This window comes from Erpetoichthys calabaricus, chromosome 18, assembly GCF_900747795.2.
Source record: "Erpetoichthys calabaricus chromosome 18, fErpCal1.3, whole genome shotgun sequence".
NCBI lineage: Eukaryota > Metazoa > Chordata > Cladistia > Polypteriformes > Polypteridae > Erpetoichthys > Erpetoichthys calabaricus.
The window spans coordinates 88,902,567-88,921,705 of record NC_041411.2 but is presented as its reverse complement, the minus strand read 5'-3'; the positions used below and the strand labels follow the sequence as shown (position 1 = coordinate 88,921,705).

Sequence of the window (19,139 nt, the reverse complement as noted above, 5' to 3'; positions counted from 1 at the left end):
AATTCTGGAAATTATTAGTCTTAAAATTTTTTCAATAGTACCCAGAGAATAGAGCTTGAAATCCTCTGCCACCTTGGTTGCAGTTATCTAGCCATTCTGTGTATCATTAACCAGATACTTGACTTGCAACAACCCAGCATTTAGCATCTGTTGTTGCACGGACAAAGAGTCTATTGAGAGGTAACTAAGTATGGGCATTTGTAAGGCCCAGTATAGTGTGAGAGAATCTTCCTTAGGACTTGTTTTCAATTGTTGCCATCATCTCTGAAGACTCTGATAATATTTTGGAAGATTGGCCAAGAAAAGAAGGGATATGTCCATCAAAAACAGTCATCAAGAAGGATTTTATTGCTTGCTAATATTACGGTGTTCCATGATGTTTTGCTGTCTCTTAGCTTATGGGCTACAGTTCAGATCATGGGTTTCCTCCTTTATCTCCACCTGTAATCCAAAGACATGCGGACTTTAAGTTAATCTGAATATTTACAGTATGTATTTGTGGCTGTAATTCTCTGTGATACAGTGCTGTTTAAATAGACCGAATATCTGATTGCATGATTAGAGATGTGATGAAAATTAAAGAAAATAGTTAGTTTGAAAAATAACTCTAATTCAATTAATTATGATCTTTTCTAGGGGTACCAACAAATGTGTGCAGGCCATTTTAGAATATCTTTGCTGAATAAGCAATACTTTGTCTCTTTTCACCCTTGCTTTGCTTTACTCGATGACATGTTAAAGGCATGCAGGTATACAGGGGACAATTGATTTTTATTTTCATTTTCTGAAGGCATATGGCAATTTTTCAATGAACTGTAAAGGTACCAACAAATTTGTCCACATCTGTAACACGTGCCAGTAGTAGTAACTTATATATTGCAACGTGTCACACATTTGAATTTATAGGCTTGTTAATGTCAATGTAAAGACGTATCATTTGCAGCCAAACAAAACAGTATTTGTTGACTATTTAATGTCACTTTTGTTTCCAGTTGGTTCTCTTTCCAAAGTACACGGAACTGCCTGGGTTCCACGGAAATGACCCCCTTGCCGTTCATCACCGGGAAGAAATGGAACGTTACATGTGTGTCGAATCTTTCATGATGGTTCCCATGCCAGAACTGGCAGAAATGTGCATCAAGCTTTTGTGTAGTATCTCAGCTATTTTACATGATGGGGCAGTATGTGAGTATGGTTCTTTACGGTTCTATCCTTTGGTTAAGCAAGCACTTCAGAATTTAAATACAGTATCACAGTAAATGAAGTGATTTAAGATAAGTAAAATTTCTAATTACTTTCATTTCCAGCTTGCAATTGTGACCCCCAGGGCTCTTACAGTGCAGTATGTGAGAAGATAGGAGGGCAGTGTCAATGCAAACTTAATGTGATTGGCCATCGTTGTGACCAGTGTGCACCTGGAACATATGGCTTTGGACCTTATGGCTGCAGCTGTGAGTATGCCTATTAAGAACTGCCTCCGATGTGGACTGTCTTCTTATATGACCCTTCCATTAAGGATCTGTCTTAGGCTTGACTAAATTTAACTGTTTTGAGCTACAAAAAGATAATAATTCATGGTTTTTATTTATGCATCCATTCATCTTTTTTTTTCTGGACCTCCTTCCTTAAATGCAGCGTGATGAAGACCAAGAATTTTGCCCAGTAGAATTAGATGCTTGGCAGGAACCAATCCTGGATGGGTGATTAGTTCTTCACAGTGTGCATTTTCACATCCACCACTTTCTAGGCCTTTTTGGAGGTGAAACACAATCAGGGATGTGGGAAGAAGGCAGAATACAGTATCTGGCAAAACTCACACAGGCATAAACACAAGGCAACAAAAAAAAAAATTTGGTAATTATCAGAGACCACAACATGCTTTTCTAAATCAGTTTTTCAAGCTGATTTCAGATCTGTTTTTAGTCTTTTCCAGTCACGTTAACTTTTTGAGTTATGAATGATGCTTGTTTACAGCGTACTTGCATGTAGTTTTTACTAAAACGTAAGCACCAACATCTTCAGTTCAAACTCAGATAGGCACACACTGTGGAAAAGATATACTGAACGGTGTCAGTCAGCTACCCCTGTTTCTTCAAAAACGTTTAGAGTAGGATTTTCTTGTGTACACTTTGTCTAGATTGTTGCGGTACAGCATCCAGCAGTAGTTGGCTATCATACTCTCATTCCAGAAACCTTGGTAGCAACACTTCATTAACTGGATGTCCTGGTGAAAACGTCTACTTGCTTGTCACTCACCATACCAAGATTTTCTGGATAGAACTCTAGATGTGAGTGCAGGAAGTATATTTTCAATGACATGTCACAGCCCAGTTTCTGGTATGAATCAAGCAGATTCTGAACTCCTTTCTTGTATGCAGGAGACTTATGCTACCCAGGAAGTTTTCACAGAGCCCCATGAATGCCTCCCAAGCTTCTAGCTCGGCTGCTAAGAGAGATTGCTTAAAAGCATCATCTTACAAAATGGATCTGTGAACCTATAAATATCCCTTCCTTCATTTTTACAGTGCTTATGTTAGGAAACTTCTCAACAAGGTACTGAAAACCCAGTTAGTTCGCTTTACCCATGGCCTTGAAGCAAGAAGTTCTGCTTTGTCTTTGGATAGATTTAGATTATGAACAAGATCATTCAGCTCTGCTTGTGTAAAAGTCTCTGGTTCTGAATCTTCATCAGCCACGTAATCGATTGGATGATTCTGGATTGTAACCAGCTGCACTTTCACTGTATTCTTCATCACCTTCTACAGAAGCAAGTCCATCATGTATTTGTACAAGAACAGACAATGAATCATCATGAGGAACAGGCCTGAATGAAGAATACAGGCTGGGATATACAATTTTGCGCTTAGTTTTAGCTGGGAATCTACTTGTGTTCACAAAAGCAAATGTAGCAGTCATTGAGATGGTCTCACGATTCCCACCACACCATTGGGATTGCAAATGGTATTACTGCCTTTTGCCAATTTAGCCAGTCACGTAGTCCGTTGGAGCAACTGGTACAGATGACATGTGGAGCCCAAGATTTATCATGGTCACCAAGTGGACAGCCAAACTACAATCTGTTTATCTTCTTAAGATCTGCGATAACAGGGCGACGTGCTTTCATTGTGAATGAACCACACACTTAACAGAAACTGTCTGGATGATTAGTGCAATTTCTAGGCATGATAACAACTGAAATCAATCATAGTCAACCTCTGCTCCTTAGGGAAAATCTGACAGAGATGGGAGTAGATTCATACCTAGTGGCATGGATCGTGGACTATCTTACAAACAGACCTCAGTATGTGTGTCTCAGGAACTGCAGGTCTGACATTGTGGTCAGCAACACAGGAGCGCCGCAGGGGACTGTACTTTCTCCGGTCCTGTTCAGCCTATATATATCAGACTTCTAATATAACTCGGAGTCCTGCCACGTGCAAAAGTTCGCTGACGACACTGCTATCGTGGGCTGCATCAGGAGTGGGCAGGAGGAGGAGTATAGGAACCTCATCAAGGACTTTGTTAAATGGTGCGACTCAAACCACCTACACCTGAACACCAGCAAAACCAAGGAGCTGGTGGTGGATTTTAGGAGGACCAGGCCCCTCATGGACCCCATGATCACCAGAGGTGACTGTGTGCAGAGGGTACAGACCTATAAATACCTGGGAGTGCTGCTGGATGATAAATTGGACTGGCCTGCCAATACTGATTCTCTGTGCAAGAGAGGACAGAGCCGGCTATACTTCCTTAGAAGACTGGCGTCCTTCAACATCTGCAATAAGATGCTGCAGATGTTCTACCAGACGGTTGTGGCGAGCGCCCTCTTCTACGCGGTGGTGTGCTGGGGAGGTAGCATTAAGAAGGACACCTCACGCCTGGATAAACTGGTGAGGAAGGCAGGCTCTATTGTAGGCATGGAGCTGGACAGTTTGACATCCGTGGCAGAGCGATGGGCGCTCAGCAGGCTCCTGTCAATCATGGAGAATCCACTGCATCCACTAAACAGTGTCATCTCCAGACAGAAGAGCAGCTTCAGCGACAGACTTCTGTCACCATCCTGCTCCACTGACAGACTGAGGAGATCGTTCCTCCCCCAAACTATGCGACTCTTCAATTCCCCCCTGGGGGGGGGGGGGGTAAACGTTAACATTATTCAAAGTTATTGTCTGTTTTTACCTACATTTTTATTACTCTTTAATTTAATATTGTTTTTTTGCATCAGTATGCTGCTGCTGGAATATGTGAATTTCCCCAACTGTCGTTAAATCTTGTAATATGCTTAGGCTAATTATAAAAAATATAATGCAACATATAATTAGCTTCATCACAAAAACTAGACACAGACTTGAAATCAGCATGAAAAACACTACTAAACCCAGATAAAAATGATCTCTGATGCAAATGGCTTGTTGGCCTGTGAAGTGATGTAAAGAAAGTAATATCAAATATAAATTAACAAACCATGCAGAGTCAGGAGTATCCTTTATCAGAGGTGCTCTATAATTCTCCATTCTTTTTAACAGCTTAGCTTTTATTAAGTTTTCTGCTGTGAAAGCTTGAAGCATGTAAACGATGTTAGAAAATAGAAGAAATTCAAATATAAATGACTTTTCTAACTACATCCATAAAATGTCCATTTTTACTCTGAAAGTTAAGTATGTACTTTGAACATTTGAACGTTCTTTTAATAATGGGCTAAGTGAACAGAAACCACATATAATAATGTCAAAAATATGTTATTAGCATCCATTCATTAATCGATTTTCTGAACTGATTATTCAGTTCTTGACAGTGGAGAGTGAGAGCCTATCATGGCAGCTTTGGTGCAAAGCAGGAGCAATTCTTAGATGGAGCCTCAGTCTAGCGCAGGGCTCACTCACATGCACAGCTACACCAAGTCAGTTTGGAGTAGTTAAATGCTCCTTGAGAGGTGAAAGAAAAAGTAGAGACCACAGAGAAACAAAAATATGGAGTTGGAGAGAACATGCAAACTCCACATGGAAAGTCCACAGGCTTATGGAGATGCGAGGAACAGTGCTGGAGGTAACACGTTAAAAGTAGCATGTATTACGTCATGAGATTACTTTTTAAAGTAGTGAGTAACGTAACACAATGCTTATTTTATTAAAGCAAAAATATATGGTAGTTAAAAAAAACAAACAGATCTGCATTACTGCATTACTATGGAAACTAATTACTGCCACTCCCAAAAAAATTATTGCATTATTTCACACAAGTATTGACTGTTTTTGCTGCTGCTTCCGGTATAACATTGTGTACACATGCACTCTGGCCACCTGGTGACAGCTGAAGAGGACATTAAGCATGAGCATATCGTGCAATCAAGTGAAAGGAGCTGAACAGAAATTACAAGTTTACATTTAACCCTGCAAGTGCTGAAGGGTAAATTTGATTGGTCAAGTTTAGAGTCACAGGGAGCCAATCATTATTGCAGCACTATATGGTGCTTCACAGGGCACAAGCACATAGCCAATCAGAAAAAGTGTGCTTAATGCAATCCAGTAAGAGAATCCTATAAATAAAGTCTCACTTTACTTTCAATCCAGATAGATTGCTATAGATATTTTGAAACAGTGCGATCAGATGGTGGAGCTGCCAGTGTTCATACCACAAATCTTCTGCGGCTTGTGTTGAGAATGTTTGCTATTTACTTCACAGCACATGAAGAACTAAATGTATATATAAAACACAAGAAAATGATGATGTTTGGATCTGTTTCTGGTCAGTTTCATGAAGGTTCATATATGGACTTAGGATTTAATAACAAGTGCTGGCCAGTGAAATGAGCGATTTTTCATACATAAGAAGAAAAAGTAATGCACTGCTTGTCTTGTATTACATTTTATAAGTAACTATGTAACATATTTAGTTACTTTTTTTGTAGGTAACGCGTAATGTAACTAAGCTACTGTACTTTCAAAAGTAACATTCCCCAACCCTGGTGAGGAATCATTGCTACACACTGCAACACCTTCTTTAAAATAAGATTGGTACATGCAGATATTGTTTCCCTCTAAATGTTTTCACATTTCCATCCACAAAAATGATCAAAGTGGTAACCTTAATTTATTTATTTGTTCTTGATTACTTACAGAAGCAACAGTTACAGTAAATCACCTTGTTGCAGCGTGATAGGGCAGCAGCTGTTTATCTTTATATCCAGACAGCAATAGATAGTGATAGTGTGTTGTTGCTGCATCCACCACACGACGAACCATCTAGACTGGGACCCGAGTGCAGCGGGTGACACAAGTTGACATGTCCTGCTTGCAAACCTGAATGCTGATTAACATCATACTCAGGAGGAATCAATTGCAGGTTAAGGTCCTTGCTCAAGGGCCTAATGGAGTAGAGTCACTTCTTGTGTTTCGTGCAAATCCCTAGCATCAGAGCCACCACTCCACAAAAACAAGTCAATGAAATATCAGCCTTAGTCGTGCATTGCAGTGGTGCCTCCCAGACAGTCCACATATAAAGAGCACTTTTCTTAGTTTAAATATACAGTAGTATTTTTTTTTTGATAATAACAAAAACTAAAGTCATATTGACTTATAATGATACACCAAACTTAGTATGGTGACAAGTTCTAGCAGCCATACCATCTGCACTTCAGAACAGGTTATCGACCTGAAGCTAAGCATGTCTGGGCCCGACCAATACTTGGAAGGTAGATCATCTAGGAAATGCTTGGGTTCATGTTGGGAGAGTTGTTAGTGAGGTCATCGGGTTTGGGTGGAGTGTTTACCCTTTGGTCTGCATGTGGATTCCAATTAGTGACAGGGATCCATGTCCTTCAGATAACACATAAAACTGAAGAAGTGACACTCTGTAGTCATAAACGATCCATGGGCACCTTTCAAAAAGAGTAGGGTGTTTCCTGATGTCCTGGCTAAATTGCAAAGCACTGCCTCGTCCATTCTGGCCCCTAATCATCCCCTGTCCCTGATTGACTATCCCACCACTTCACAACCTAATAGCTAATGTGAGCTGAGTGTACTGGTTCAAAAATAGCTGCCATCATACCATCTAGATTGATGCTACACGTTGGTGGTGGTTGAAGTGGTTTCCCACTGCCTATGTAAAGGACATTGAGTAGGTTAGTAAAGCACTATATGAAGGTAATTAATTATTATTATTATTGTTATTAAGTACCACTTTCTTGTCTCTTGTCAACAAACAGACAACTTTGCCTAATTGTCTTTAGAGTCTTTGTACTTTTGACATAAAGGGTAGCCATACTTTTTCTGAAATTAAACTGTATGTTATCAAAGGGGCGATTGCACAACTTAATTATATGTGTGATTTATTAGTCCTTGGAGTCAAAGACTAAACCCGTGGTTTCTTTGACAAGTTTTATAACATCAAACAAAGAAATTAATATAAGTTTCATTGTTTTACTTTTTTTAGCTAGTGCTCATTATTCCTATTATCACTCATCTTAATACATAATTCGCCAGTCTCCTCACTCACTCACTCACTCATGTCCGTCCGAAGCCGAATGCGCAGTCGCCTTCTGCGCAGCTGCCCGAAAAACCTTACGAGACCGACATCGCGGCAGGTGGCGGATTTACGGCCGCGAAAATTCAAAGAGAAAGGTGATTTCGACCGACATGCAATCCCAACATCGTGGCAGGCGGCGGATTTACGGCCGCAAAAATTCAAAGAGACAGGCGACTTCAATTAAAGCTCTAGAGGCCTGAAAGGCGAATTCGACTACAGCTCGAGGCCTAATTACGCATTCATTCAATACACCTATATCAGGTTTGTGGTGTTTATACTTATCACTATTCCACTCGTGCCCGTTTCATCTTATGTTGTCAAAATGGGCTTTTTGTTTAGTTTACCATAAAAGCGATGATAGAATACACTAATCTAATCTTTGTCTGTGTGTACACCACTGACAGGACAACCCCACATTATTGAACTACAGCAAATGCAGCCTTCCTGTATCATTAATCTTCACTCCAGTGGCTGTTTCTACTTAATTGTCTTTTTGTCTGTAGTGTTTTTTTCATTTAGGAGCACTTAATAAATGTAGTTATTGTCTCTTTGAAAGGCCAGAGCAGATGTCTTATGTCCTTCATTATTTTTGTATTCGGTATCTCCTGTGTAGGGCACATCATTTTATCACTCAGATAGGAGTGTGACACACATTTGAGTAGGCTGGATTTTCATGGCCAGCTGCACTGTGTTAGACTTTCACGCCATTCACTGCTGTGTGTTATCAGTGTGTAAACTTTTTTAAACCTTGACAACATAGTACACATTCTCAGTATTATCTTCAGGAATTAAAAAGATTAGTAATTTTTCAAGGGAATAAGAGATTAGGCAGTATGACTGATTATGTCATTTTTTTGTCATTTTTTTTGTTCACCCTTAAATGAGATAACTGATTACAATTGAAATTTGTAGCCACTGCCATTCATAGATGTGTTTGTATACATGCAGGGTGCATTAAGCACTCTAACTAATTCAGTTAATTGACTGTTGTCTGTTCCCAGCTTGCAACTGCAACTCGCAGGGATCAGAGAGCTTCTTCTGTGATCCCGTAATGGGTCAATGTCCTTGTAAATCACAAGTGACCGGACGTCAGTGTGGTAGCTGTCATCCTGGCCACTGGGGTTTCCCACACTGCAGACAGTGCCACTGTAATGGGCACTCAGAAGAGTGCGACCCTCAGACTGGAGCCTGCATTACATGTAGAGACCACACAACGGGTCATTATTGTGACAGGTAAGTTTAAAAGGCCGAAGCAGAATCATATTTATATCACCAGTGAATTTTGGCTTCATAATCATAGCTGTAAATAACAAAAATATGATTTGAAAAGAAGTAGATCAGACATTTTCAGAAGTCTGAGAAGTATCAATTATGTATGTTGGATGTGACATATTTTATAAAGTGCTTGCAACATTTGAATAATCTTTTGTAACCAGTTGACTGTGATAGCCAAGTCTGTTTTTTTTTCTTTCTTTTTAATTTTACTTCCTTTGTAGTTCAGACCAAAATGTGTGTGTATAGTTGTTTATTTACTTACTTACTTACTTATCTACCTATTTATTTATTTATTTATTTGTTTATTTAAAGAGCTTCTATAAAATGCCAAATTTCCCCATAGGGACAAATAAGGTTCTGTCTATCTAAAGGGTCTTGTCTAAAGCTTTGCATTAGAATTAATGTATCACGTAGCACATCGGAGTGCCCTAAAAGCAATATGTTCTGTGAACATACATAACAATTCCCTTGTCTAGCACTTCTTTCTAGTTTTCTTTAGTTATGTGTATTTTGTAGGTGTGTGGATGGTTTTTATGGAAACCCAATCTTGGAATATGGAGAGCACTGCCGTCCTTGTCCATGCCCCGGCAACCCAGGATCAGATCATTTTAATGGCATATCCTGCTCTCTTGATGGAACATCTAGCCAGATCATATGTAACTGCTTTCCGGGATATTCAGGTCAGTAGGAGGGTGGTTATGTTTAGAAAAATAATTTTAAAAAAGTACAGACTTGATTTACTTGGTTGAGTCGAATTATTTGTTCTTGTGGATTTTTTTCTGTTCTTGTTTTACTTTTTCAAATATTGAGATACAGAGTACATTTGGGAAAGGTTTCCTTTACCATCTGAAAATCTTTCCATCTATTTTCAAAGCTGGTTAATCCAAATACAGATTTATTAAGTACGTGATAAGAAGCATTTCCTTATATGAAGACTGAGTGACATGGTTAGCATTGGTTAGCTTGGGTGTCTCACACCTTTGGAGACTGGCCACCATATCATCACATTTCATCAAATTGCATCAGATTTCATCAAATTTGCCACTCCCTCAAAATTCTAAGGGTATAAAATGAAGATATTAAAAGTATTCTTTTATTTATTAGGTCCACGTTGTGACAGGTGTGCCCCTGGCTATTTTGGAAATCCAGAAGATCAAGGAGGAGAATGTCACCCTTGCCAGTGCAGTGGCAATATTGATACAAGTGACCGTGGCGCATGTGATGCACATACCGGCGAGTGTCTGATGTGCCTCTATAATACCCATGGACCATCTTGTTCAGAGTGCAAGCCAGGTTTTTATGGCAACGCATTAGCACATGACTGCAGATGTGAGTTTTTCTTTTCGTTTTTATAGTATATACCGCTTTATTTGCACATTTGACTGTAGTGGCAAAATAATAGGATTAATTTACAAAGCGACCATAGGCAATACTGTAAAGCAAAGCTGAGGCAAGGCTGTTTAGGTATGTAACACATATTTTGCATCTTTATATTTATTATCATGATCATATACTACAGGGGGATAAAATTGATGAGCCACAGCATAAAGTTATGGAAAAGAGTAGTGGAAGCTCAGTTAAGAAGGGAGGCGATGATTAGTGAGCAGCAGTATGGTTTCATGCCAAGAAAGAGCACCACAGATGCGATGTTTGCTCTGAGGGTGTTGATGGAGAAGTATAGGGAAGGCCAGAAGGAGTTGCATTGTGTCTTTGTGGACCTGGAGAAAGAATATGACAGGGTGCCTCGAGAGGAATTTTGGTATTGTATGAAGAAGCCTGGAGTGGCAGAGAAGTACGTAAGAGTTGTACAGGATATGTACGAGGGAAGTGTGACAGTGGTGAGGTCTGCGGTAGGAGTGACAGATGCATTTAAGGTGGAGGTGGGATTATATCAGGGATCAGCTCTGAGCCCTTTCTTATTTGCAATGGTGATGGACAGTTTGACAGATGAGATTAGACGGAAGTCCCCGTAGACTATGATGTTTGCTGATGACATTGTGTTCTGTAGCGATAGTAGGGAGCAGGTTGAGGAGACCCTGGAGAGGTGGAGATATGAGAGGAGAGGAGAGGAATGAAGGTCATTAGAAACAAGACAGAATACATGTGTGTTTATAAAAGCACATTTAAAACAACAGAGCTTGCGCCAAAGTGCTGTACAAAAAAGTATTAAAATAAACACAATACAAACAATCATGCAAAAGTAGATTAATAAAACAACCAATTATAACATCCACCACAATCCCATCATACACAATGAAAGACAGACTTTTAAAAACCTCGATCGAGGATGAAGACCTGATGTGCAGAGGCAAGTCATTCCAAAGCCTAGGAGCAACAACTGAAAAAGCTCTGTCTCCCCTAGACTTCAGCCGAGATCTTGGCACTACTAGGGGCAGTCGTCCAGATGACCTCAGTGCTTTTGGTGGCACATAGGGGTGAAGGAGGTCACAGATATATTTTGGAGTGAGACCATGCAAGGCTTTAAAAACAAACAACAAGATTTTAAAATCAATGCGACACCTCACCGGTAGCCGGTGAAGAGAGACTAAAATGGGGGAGATGTGATCCCTTCTTCTCAATCCAGTCAAAAATCTAGCTGCTGCATTCTGAACCAGCTGAAGGTGCGACAGAGCAGATTTTGGCTGACCCACATATAAGGAATTACAATAATCTAGGTGGGATGTAATAAAGGCATGAATGACTGTTCCAAAGTTCTTCTGTGATAGAAAGGATTTTAGTTTAGAAATTTGCCTCAGTTGGTAAAAACTGGACTTTACTACCATGGAGATCCATCCATCCATTTTCCAACCTGCTGAATCCAAACACAGGGGTCTGCTGGAGCCAGTCCCAGCCAACATAGGGCACAAGGCAGGACCCAATCCTGGGCAGGGTGCCAACCCACCGCAGGACACACACAAACACCAAGCACACACTAGGGCCAATTTAGAATCGCCAATCCACCTAATCTGCATGTCTTTGGACTGTGGGAGGAAACCAACGCAGACACGGGGAGAACATGCAAACTCCATGCAGGGAGGACCCGGGAAGCGAACCCGGGTCTCCTAACTGTGAGGCAGCAGCGCTACCACTGTGCCGCACCATGGAGATTTGTTTTTCAAAACTTAGTGATGACTCAAAGATGATACCTAGGTTTCTGATATCATTATGAATCATTGCTGCCAAAAAAACAAAGTGCCTAAGTGCATGGCGATTTCAACTGCAGATGTGGTAGGTCCAAAAATAATGACTTCTGTTTTATTTTCGTTTAATTGCTAGAAATTTTGTGCCATCCAATATTTAATTTCCTCAAAGCATTTCAACAGAATTTTCACAGATGAAGTTATGTCAGAGCTAACTTTGAGGTACAGCTGCGTCTCATCAGCATAACAATGATACACAACATCATGTTTGTATAAGATGGCCCTCAAGGGGAACAGATAAAGGTAAAATAGAAGGGGAGCCAGGATAGAACCTTGAGGGACGCCTTGTGTGAGAGGATCTGGCTGAGAGAAATTCCCATCTATGTTAACAGCCATAGATCTGCCTTTCAGGTCGGACACAAACCATTTCAGTGCACAGCCTTGAATGCCTACGTCATCCTCAAGCCATTTTAACAGAACTCCATGGTCCACTGTGTCAAATGCTGCACTGAGATCCAGCAAGATCAAGATTGCAGAAGAGCCAGAGTCCAAAGTTAATAGAATATCATTTGTTACCTTCAGCAGAGCCGATTCAGTACTATGACGTTTTTTAAAACCTGACTGAAACACATCACATACATTGTTATCCTCCAGATATGAAAGTAACTGCAAAGAAGCCACTTTCTCTATAATTTTGGACAGAAATGGGAGCTTAGAAATAGGCCTATAGTTTGAAAGAGCTGTAGGATCAAGTGTGAGCTTCTTCAGCAAAGGCTAAACAATTGCATGTTTAAAGTTGTCTGGCATTATACCGGATTTTAGACGGTTGTTAATAATAGCCAGCACAATTGGACTAAGCGCTCTAAAAGCATCTTTAAATAGACTTTCAGGTAAGATATCTAGCGGATAATTGGAAAGTTTCGTTTGCATGATTATATCAGCTAGCTGAGAAGAAAAAAATAGGTTGAAAGGAAGTAAACTGGCTGTGCACTGGCCTTAGAGTGACTGGTGTCTTCCCACAGTAATCAACACTTGGAAGAGTAATGCTGGAACGAATGGCTTGAATATTATTTATAAAATAATTAAGAAACAGCTCACAGGTCTCTGGCGTACTCTCAGGGAAGCTGCTGACAGGTGGGTTTAAGAGAGTGTTTATGGTGCTAAACAGCACCCTAGGTCTCGAGGCAACATTCGCAATTAAACATGATAAAAAATGTAATTTTGTTGATCTCACAGCCTCTTGTCAGGACTTCCAGCGAGTTCTAAGAATTTCATAAGAGACCTGCAGTTTGTCCTATTTTCCACCTTCCTGTCTGATCACATGAGTGGCCTCATTTAGCCAGGGCTGAACACTGGCTTTTACCTTGGCTCTCCTTAACTTTAAGGGTGCGACCAGGTCCAGAGTATCAGTACAAGTGAGATCGAGAAGCTTAACTATATCAGTAATATCCTGATACACAGAGATGGCTTCTAACACCAAAGGCAAATGACTCTGAGAAGAAATATCACAGAATTTTCACGCTGTGTCAGCATTTATACAGCACGAAAAGTGCTGTGGTTTAGTGAAATTGATGTGCGGACACAAAAACTTAATTTCAAAAACAACTTCAAAATGATCAGAAATGCCGACATCAAAGATCTCCAGGTTATTTACAGGAAGGCCAAGTGTTAGAACTAAGTCCAATGTATGTCCTCCCTGATGTGTGGGATTTGACACCACTTGAGTGAAATTAAAAGAATCTACAAGACTTAAAAAATCTTTAACCAGCGGTTTTGTCGGACAACAAACATGAATATCAAAATCTCCCAGAATCAGCATTCTATCAGCGCGTGACACCATGAAACATAAGAACTCTGAGAACTCCAGGACAAAATCCTTATTATATCCAGGAGGTCTATAAACCAGTGCACACAATGCAGGATTTGTAAGATCAATTTTATACAGCTGAGCCTCAAAACTGGAGAAATTGTCTATAGTCAAAAGTCTACATTTAAAACGATTTTAAAAAACAGTTGCAAGCCCGCCCCCTCGACCAGCGATTCTAGGTGAGCTCAAAAAGGTACAATCACGAGGAGAGAGATCATGGAGAGAAATTGAGTCGCCAGCACTTAACCAAGTCTCTGACATAAATAGAAAGTTCAGGTTGCGAGACGTAAAAAAATCATTTAAAACAAAAGATTTGTTGGCTACGGACCGAATGTTCATTAAGGCCATCTTCATGGAGCAGTTTGAAAGTGTTTCACGGTCTTTTTGATTGATCTTTATCATATGTGAGTACTGAAGTGAGAGAAGGTTATCAAAGTTAACTCCTCCACCCCTCTCACTTGATCCACTGAGAGAATATCCAGGAGCAGAACAGATGGTAGGAATTAAACTGACAGCCAGGAAACTGGAAGGAATACTCCAGCACAGCCTCCGATGAGACCCGCGATGTATATTGCGGGGCCGTCTTAAAATTCCTAGGGCAACACAGTGATTATATAATCCAGCTCCTAGGTGAGGCATCTAGTTCAAGCTCCTCAGCTCAACAGATGAATAAGCAAACGCCATGAAAAAGCATACATTTTAGCCCATAAGCTTAAGAACAGGAAATCAGATCCAGATAAAATGGTATTAAATAAAAACTAGTCACTCTTCATGCGGCCACCTGCTCCCCAACATGCCACCCTGACACAAAGGTTCAAAAACACGTTAGCCAGCCAGCCCCACGGCAGAACGGACAGACAACCGAACAAAACTAGAAGTAAAGTTGCAACTTGCCGAAGTGTCATGAGGAAGCGAGGGCTCGTACAAACCTTAAGACGGCCAGCAAGATCTTAGTGAAGGCAATGGAACAACTGTAGGTAGATCTCCAAGCAATCGTAGATCTCCAAAATGTTCAGAGGAAAAAAGTAGACTCAGAAAGTCCCAATCCAGAATACGAAGACAGATCCTGCAACAAATGCAACAACAAAAACAGAAACGGGCAGCGGCAGACAAAAAATGCCAGCATTTGCCCAACCGGAACTGGAAAATGAGTTTAAATACTTGGGTTTAAATATTTGGGATTAACAGCACAGAGTAATGGGGATTGCGGAAGAGAGGTGAAAAATAAAGTGCAGGCAGGGTGGAATGGGTGGAGAAGAGTGTCATGAGTCATTTGTGACAAACAGGTATCACGGGTATCAGCAAGAATGACAGGGAAGGTCTACAGGATGGTAGTGAGACCAGCTATGTTATATGGGTTGGAGACGGTGGCACTGACCAGAAAGCAGGGAGACAGAGCTGGAGGTGGCAGAGTTAAAGATGCTAAGATTTGCACTGGGTGTGACGAGGATGGATAGGATTAGAAATGAGGACATTAGAGGGTCAGCTCAAGTTGGATGGTTGGGAGACAAAGTCAGAGAGGTGAGATTTTGTTGGTTTGGACATGTGCAGAGGAGAGATGCTGAGTATATTGGGAGAAGGATGCTAAGGATAGAGCTGCCAGGGAAGAGGAAAAGAGGAAGGCCTAAGAGAAGGTTTATGGATGTAGTGAGAGAGAACATGCAGGTGATGGGTATAACAGAACAAGATGGAGAGGATAGAAAGATATGGAAGAAGATGATCCGCTGTGGCAATCCCTAATGGGAGCAGCCGAAAGAAGGAGATCATATACTAGCTAATGGATAAATAAAAGTTGATAATATGTAAACATTTTTCACACAAATGGTTTTGTAAAATTCATATAAAACCCTTCCATGAAAGCACCTTATATAGAAAGGACACATCGACAGTATACAGTAAGTAGCCTGTTAGCATGAGTTATTCAAGGCAATAAAAAAAAAACAAAATAGATGCCTGGTTTGGTATTGAAATTCGTATGTAGGCAAAACCTTTACTATATTTTCATAGCAAATTTCAATGAGTCCCTGTAGGAACACATATAGCATCCTCACTGTGTTATTTATTGCACAAACTAATAATGTATTGTACATAATATGACGCATTGTACTATTGTCCATTCACTATCACATTCAGACTCATACGGTATGAGGTTTTATAACCTGCTAATATCTTCAAAAGGTATTTCATTTTTACATGTAGACCTGTGCTCAGTCACTGGGTCCTGATTAGGCGTTGTTTTTGACGTTCATTCTCCAGGAGTTCTGGTATCCTCTTCAATAACCGTATAATACTTGCGGATAACTTCTCTCACGGATAAGTCCAGACTTGATTGTATCGTATAATTTCTGGTATTTTATAATGTCAGTCATATAAGTCGAATGCAGAAAACTCACGCTATTGGTCCAAGAGATTCTGATATGCTAACGCCCACCTGACAGAGTAACCACTGAGCACACTGCCTTTTTTTTCTAAGTGGGTGCGGCAATACACTGTATCAGCACATGCTCCTAACCTCTACGAGACCACACGGTGATATCCAAACTATTCCGAAGCAATGTTTGCACTGATTTATGTTTTTTGTGTGTCACACCCTCATACACCTTTATTGTAAGAGCATCCCTTATCTATGATGGAGCGTTCGATCAGAAGAAAATATGAAGCTGGTTTTAAATTAAACTTTGTTGAAATAACGAAAGAAATTGGTAACTGCACTGCTGCAACAAAGTTTGATGCGTCTGAGAAACTGATGCGAGATTGGAGGAGGCAAGAAGATGTAAAAAAAAAATAATAAATAAGTGTCACATTTTTGAATGGGTGTATAAGTCGGGGTCTGATTTTATGAACGATTTTTCGGGTTTCAAGACCTGACTTATACATGAGTATATACGGTAATGGAAACTACCATCTTGTCTTGCTTTTCACATCAACACATTCCAGGTGTCCTGTGGAAAGTGTAGGGGGCACTCCCAAGAAACCCCAGAACTCGCAAGAACACACAGGTAACCAACAAAGTCCAAGCAAATGAGCATTTATTGAGAAAGCATTACACAGTGTCTGTGAGACATCGTAGCCTGAAGTGGTGCCATGCTGACAACAGTGGGTGCATTTGGGTGTGGTGTGGACATTAATGAATAAAACTTTAATGACAGCAATGTTCTTACAACATTAACAATGAGTAACACCAGTTCTACCCTGCTGTCTAACTATTTTTGCATCTTCCCTCTTTTTTGACCAATTATTAATTAGATATGTGTGAAACAAAACATGAAGAAGCAGTTTGTGATGTCTTTACTTATAGCTGACCACATAACATACAATAAACTTGTAAATTAAAAGAAAACAATTTAAACTGAAAAGCAGAGCACTACTCATTCTCTTACTTCATCTTCAGTGTTACACAGTGACAGGTTGATCACTGACACACATTGTCTTTAAGAGGCACATGCAAAAGCAGTTTCTAACATCCTGCCAAAGTATAGCTATAGAGTAAAATATAATGGCTTAGAAGTACAATCTGTCACTTGTTCTGAATGTTCTGTCTGTCTGTTCTGTGTAACTTACATGTCTATCGTGGATTTTTTTTTTTTTTTTTTTGCAGGTTGTACTTGTAACAGTGCCGGCACATTACGGGCGCAATGCACAGGAGATATGTGCCGCTGTGATGGCACGACTGGAATGTGCCAATGCAGACCAAATGTTGTTGGACAAAATTGTGATCTGTGTGCCCCTAATCACTGGAACTTTGGAATGCCCGGAGGCTGTGAACCTTGTGGCTGCCATCCGTTAAACTCTTTTAGGAGTGACTGCAACATTGTAAGTTCCAAAATACATGTAGGCCTCTCCAATTTAAAATGGAGTTACCTGGTCTATTCAAAGTAACTATTGTCCATTTTTAAAACACTGCAAAAATATTATTTACATACAAGTATGTATGTATGTATGTATGTATGTAGTTGTTTTACCACCATAATTTTTAAAAACTGCAACACATATAATATATTTTTTTTTGAAACAATTCCTTCTTATTGCATGTTTTTAGCAGTGTGCAGTATGCAATAATGGCGGCATCAATATGGAGAGCAGCAGTGCTAAATACTCAGTGTGGCACGCTGCATCACAGATTTAGTTTGATTGTAGTTTTAATAGCTATTTATAACTATTTATTAATAATGTAAGCAGTTATTAATGGTAGTTAAAGTTACATTGAACGTTAGTGCTCCAGTGCAGGTCAGCACAGAAGCAGTGTGAGGATGCGTACCCGCGTGTGGTTCCCTTAAGGACACATGCTGTTCATAGGCCTACACATCTGCCACGTGCACCTCAAGGTTCAAAAGGGCCGAAGCCATGGTGGTAGTTAAGTGCTACTGAAGGAAGACGAGGATCGTTATTAATTTGCTGACATACACACATACACAGGAGTAGAGTTCTGTGTCTAGGTTTAGTGAGTTCAGTGTAACACTTACTGGTAATTAAGGGTAAACGAATTTCGCTTGGGCACAGTGGAAGAAGATATAAAGAGCATTCACCTGATTTGAAGTCAACATAAGATAAATGTCTCTTCATCTTCAACAATTGATTTATCTTTGAAGACGTGTAGTAGGTGTGACCAGGCACAAGTGACTACACATATAAGACTGTAGTGTGGCCACTAGAGGTGCTTCTGAGCTTAAGGTAAAGTGAAGAGTTGTGCTTGTTTTTGTACATAATTACATGTGTAGATGAACCTCCTATGGCTTGGGATTCTTGTGGAGGTAATTTGGGTTTTAGATAGATAGATAGATAGATAGATAGATAGATAGATAGATAGATAGATAGATAGATAGATAGATAGATAGATAGATAGATAGATAGATAGATAGATAGATAGATAGATAGATAGATAGATAGATAGACATGAAAGGCACTATATAATAGATAGATAGATAGATAGATAGATAGATAGATAGATAGATAGATAGATAGACATGAAAGGCACTATATAATAGATAGATAGATAGATAGATAGATAGATAGATAGATAGATAGATAGATAGATAGATAGATAGATAGATAGATAGATAGACATGAAAGGCACTAGATAGATAGATAGATAGATAGATAGATAGATAGATAGATAGATAGATAGATAGATAGATAGATAGATAGATAGATAGACATGAAAGGCACTATATAATAGATAGATAGATAGATAGATAGATAGATAGATAGATAGATAGATAGATAGATAGATAGATAGATAGATAGATAGACATGAAAGGCACTATATAATAGATAGATAGATAGATAGATAGATAGATAGATAGATAGATAGATAGATAGATAGATAGATAGAT

General features: G+C 39.7%; 1 protein-coding gene across 2 annotated transcripts in view; it reads left to right on the top strand.

The window, feature by feature from the left end:
- lamb2l (laminin, beta 2-like) overlaps positions 1 to 19,139 on the top strand; it is a 168,664-nt gene that overhangs the window by 115,297 nt on the left and 34,228 nt on the right. For both annotated transcript variants that reach the window (XM_028825429.2, XM_028825430.2), the window contains 6 exons: positions 993 to 1,185; positions 1,308 to 1,451; positions 8,526 to 8,757; positions 9,316 to 9,479; positions 9,904 to 10,128; positions 17,405 to 17,619. In XM_028825429.2, coding sequence (XP_028681262.2) covers positions 993 to 1,185; positions 1,308 to 1,451; positions 8,526 to 8,757; positions 9,316 to 9,479; positions 9,904 to 10,128; positions 17,405 to 17,619 — 1,173 coding nt within the window. The remainder of the gene's footprint in view (positions 1 to 992; positions 1,186 to 1,307; positions 1,452 to 8,525; positions 8,758 to 9,315; positions 9,480 to 9,903; positions 10,129 to 17,404; positions 17,620 to 19,139) is intronic.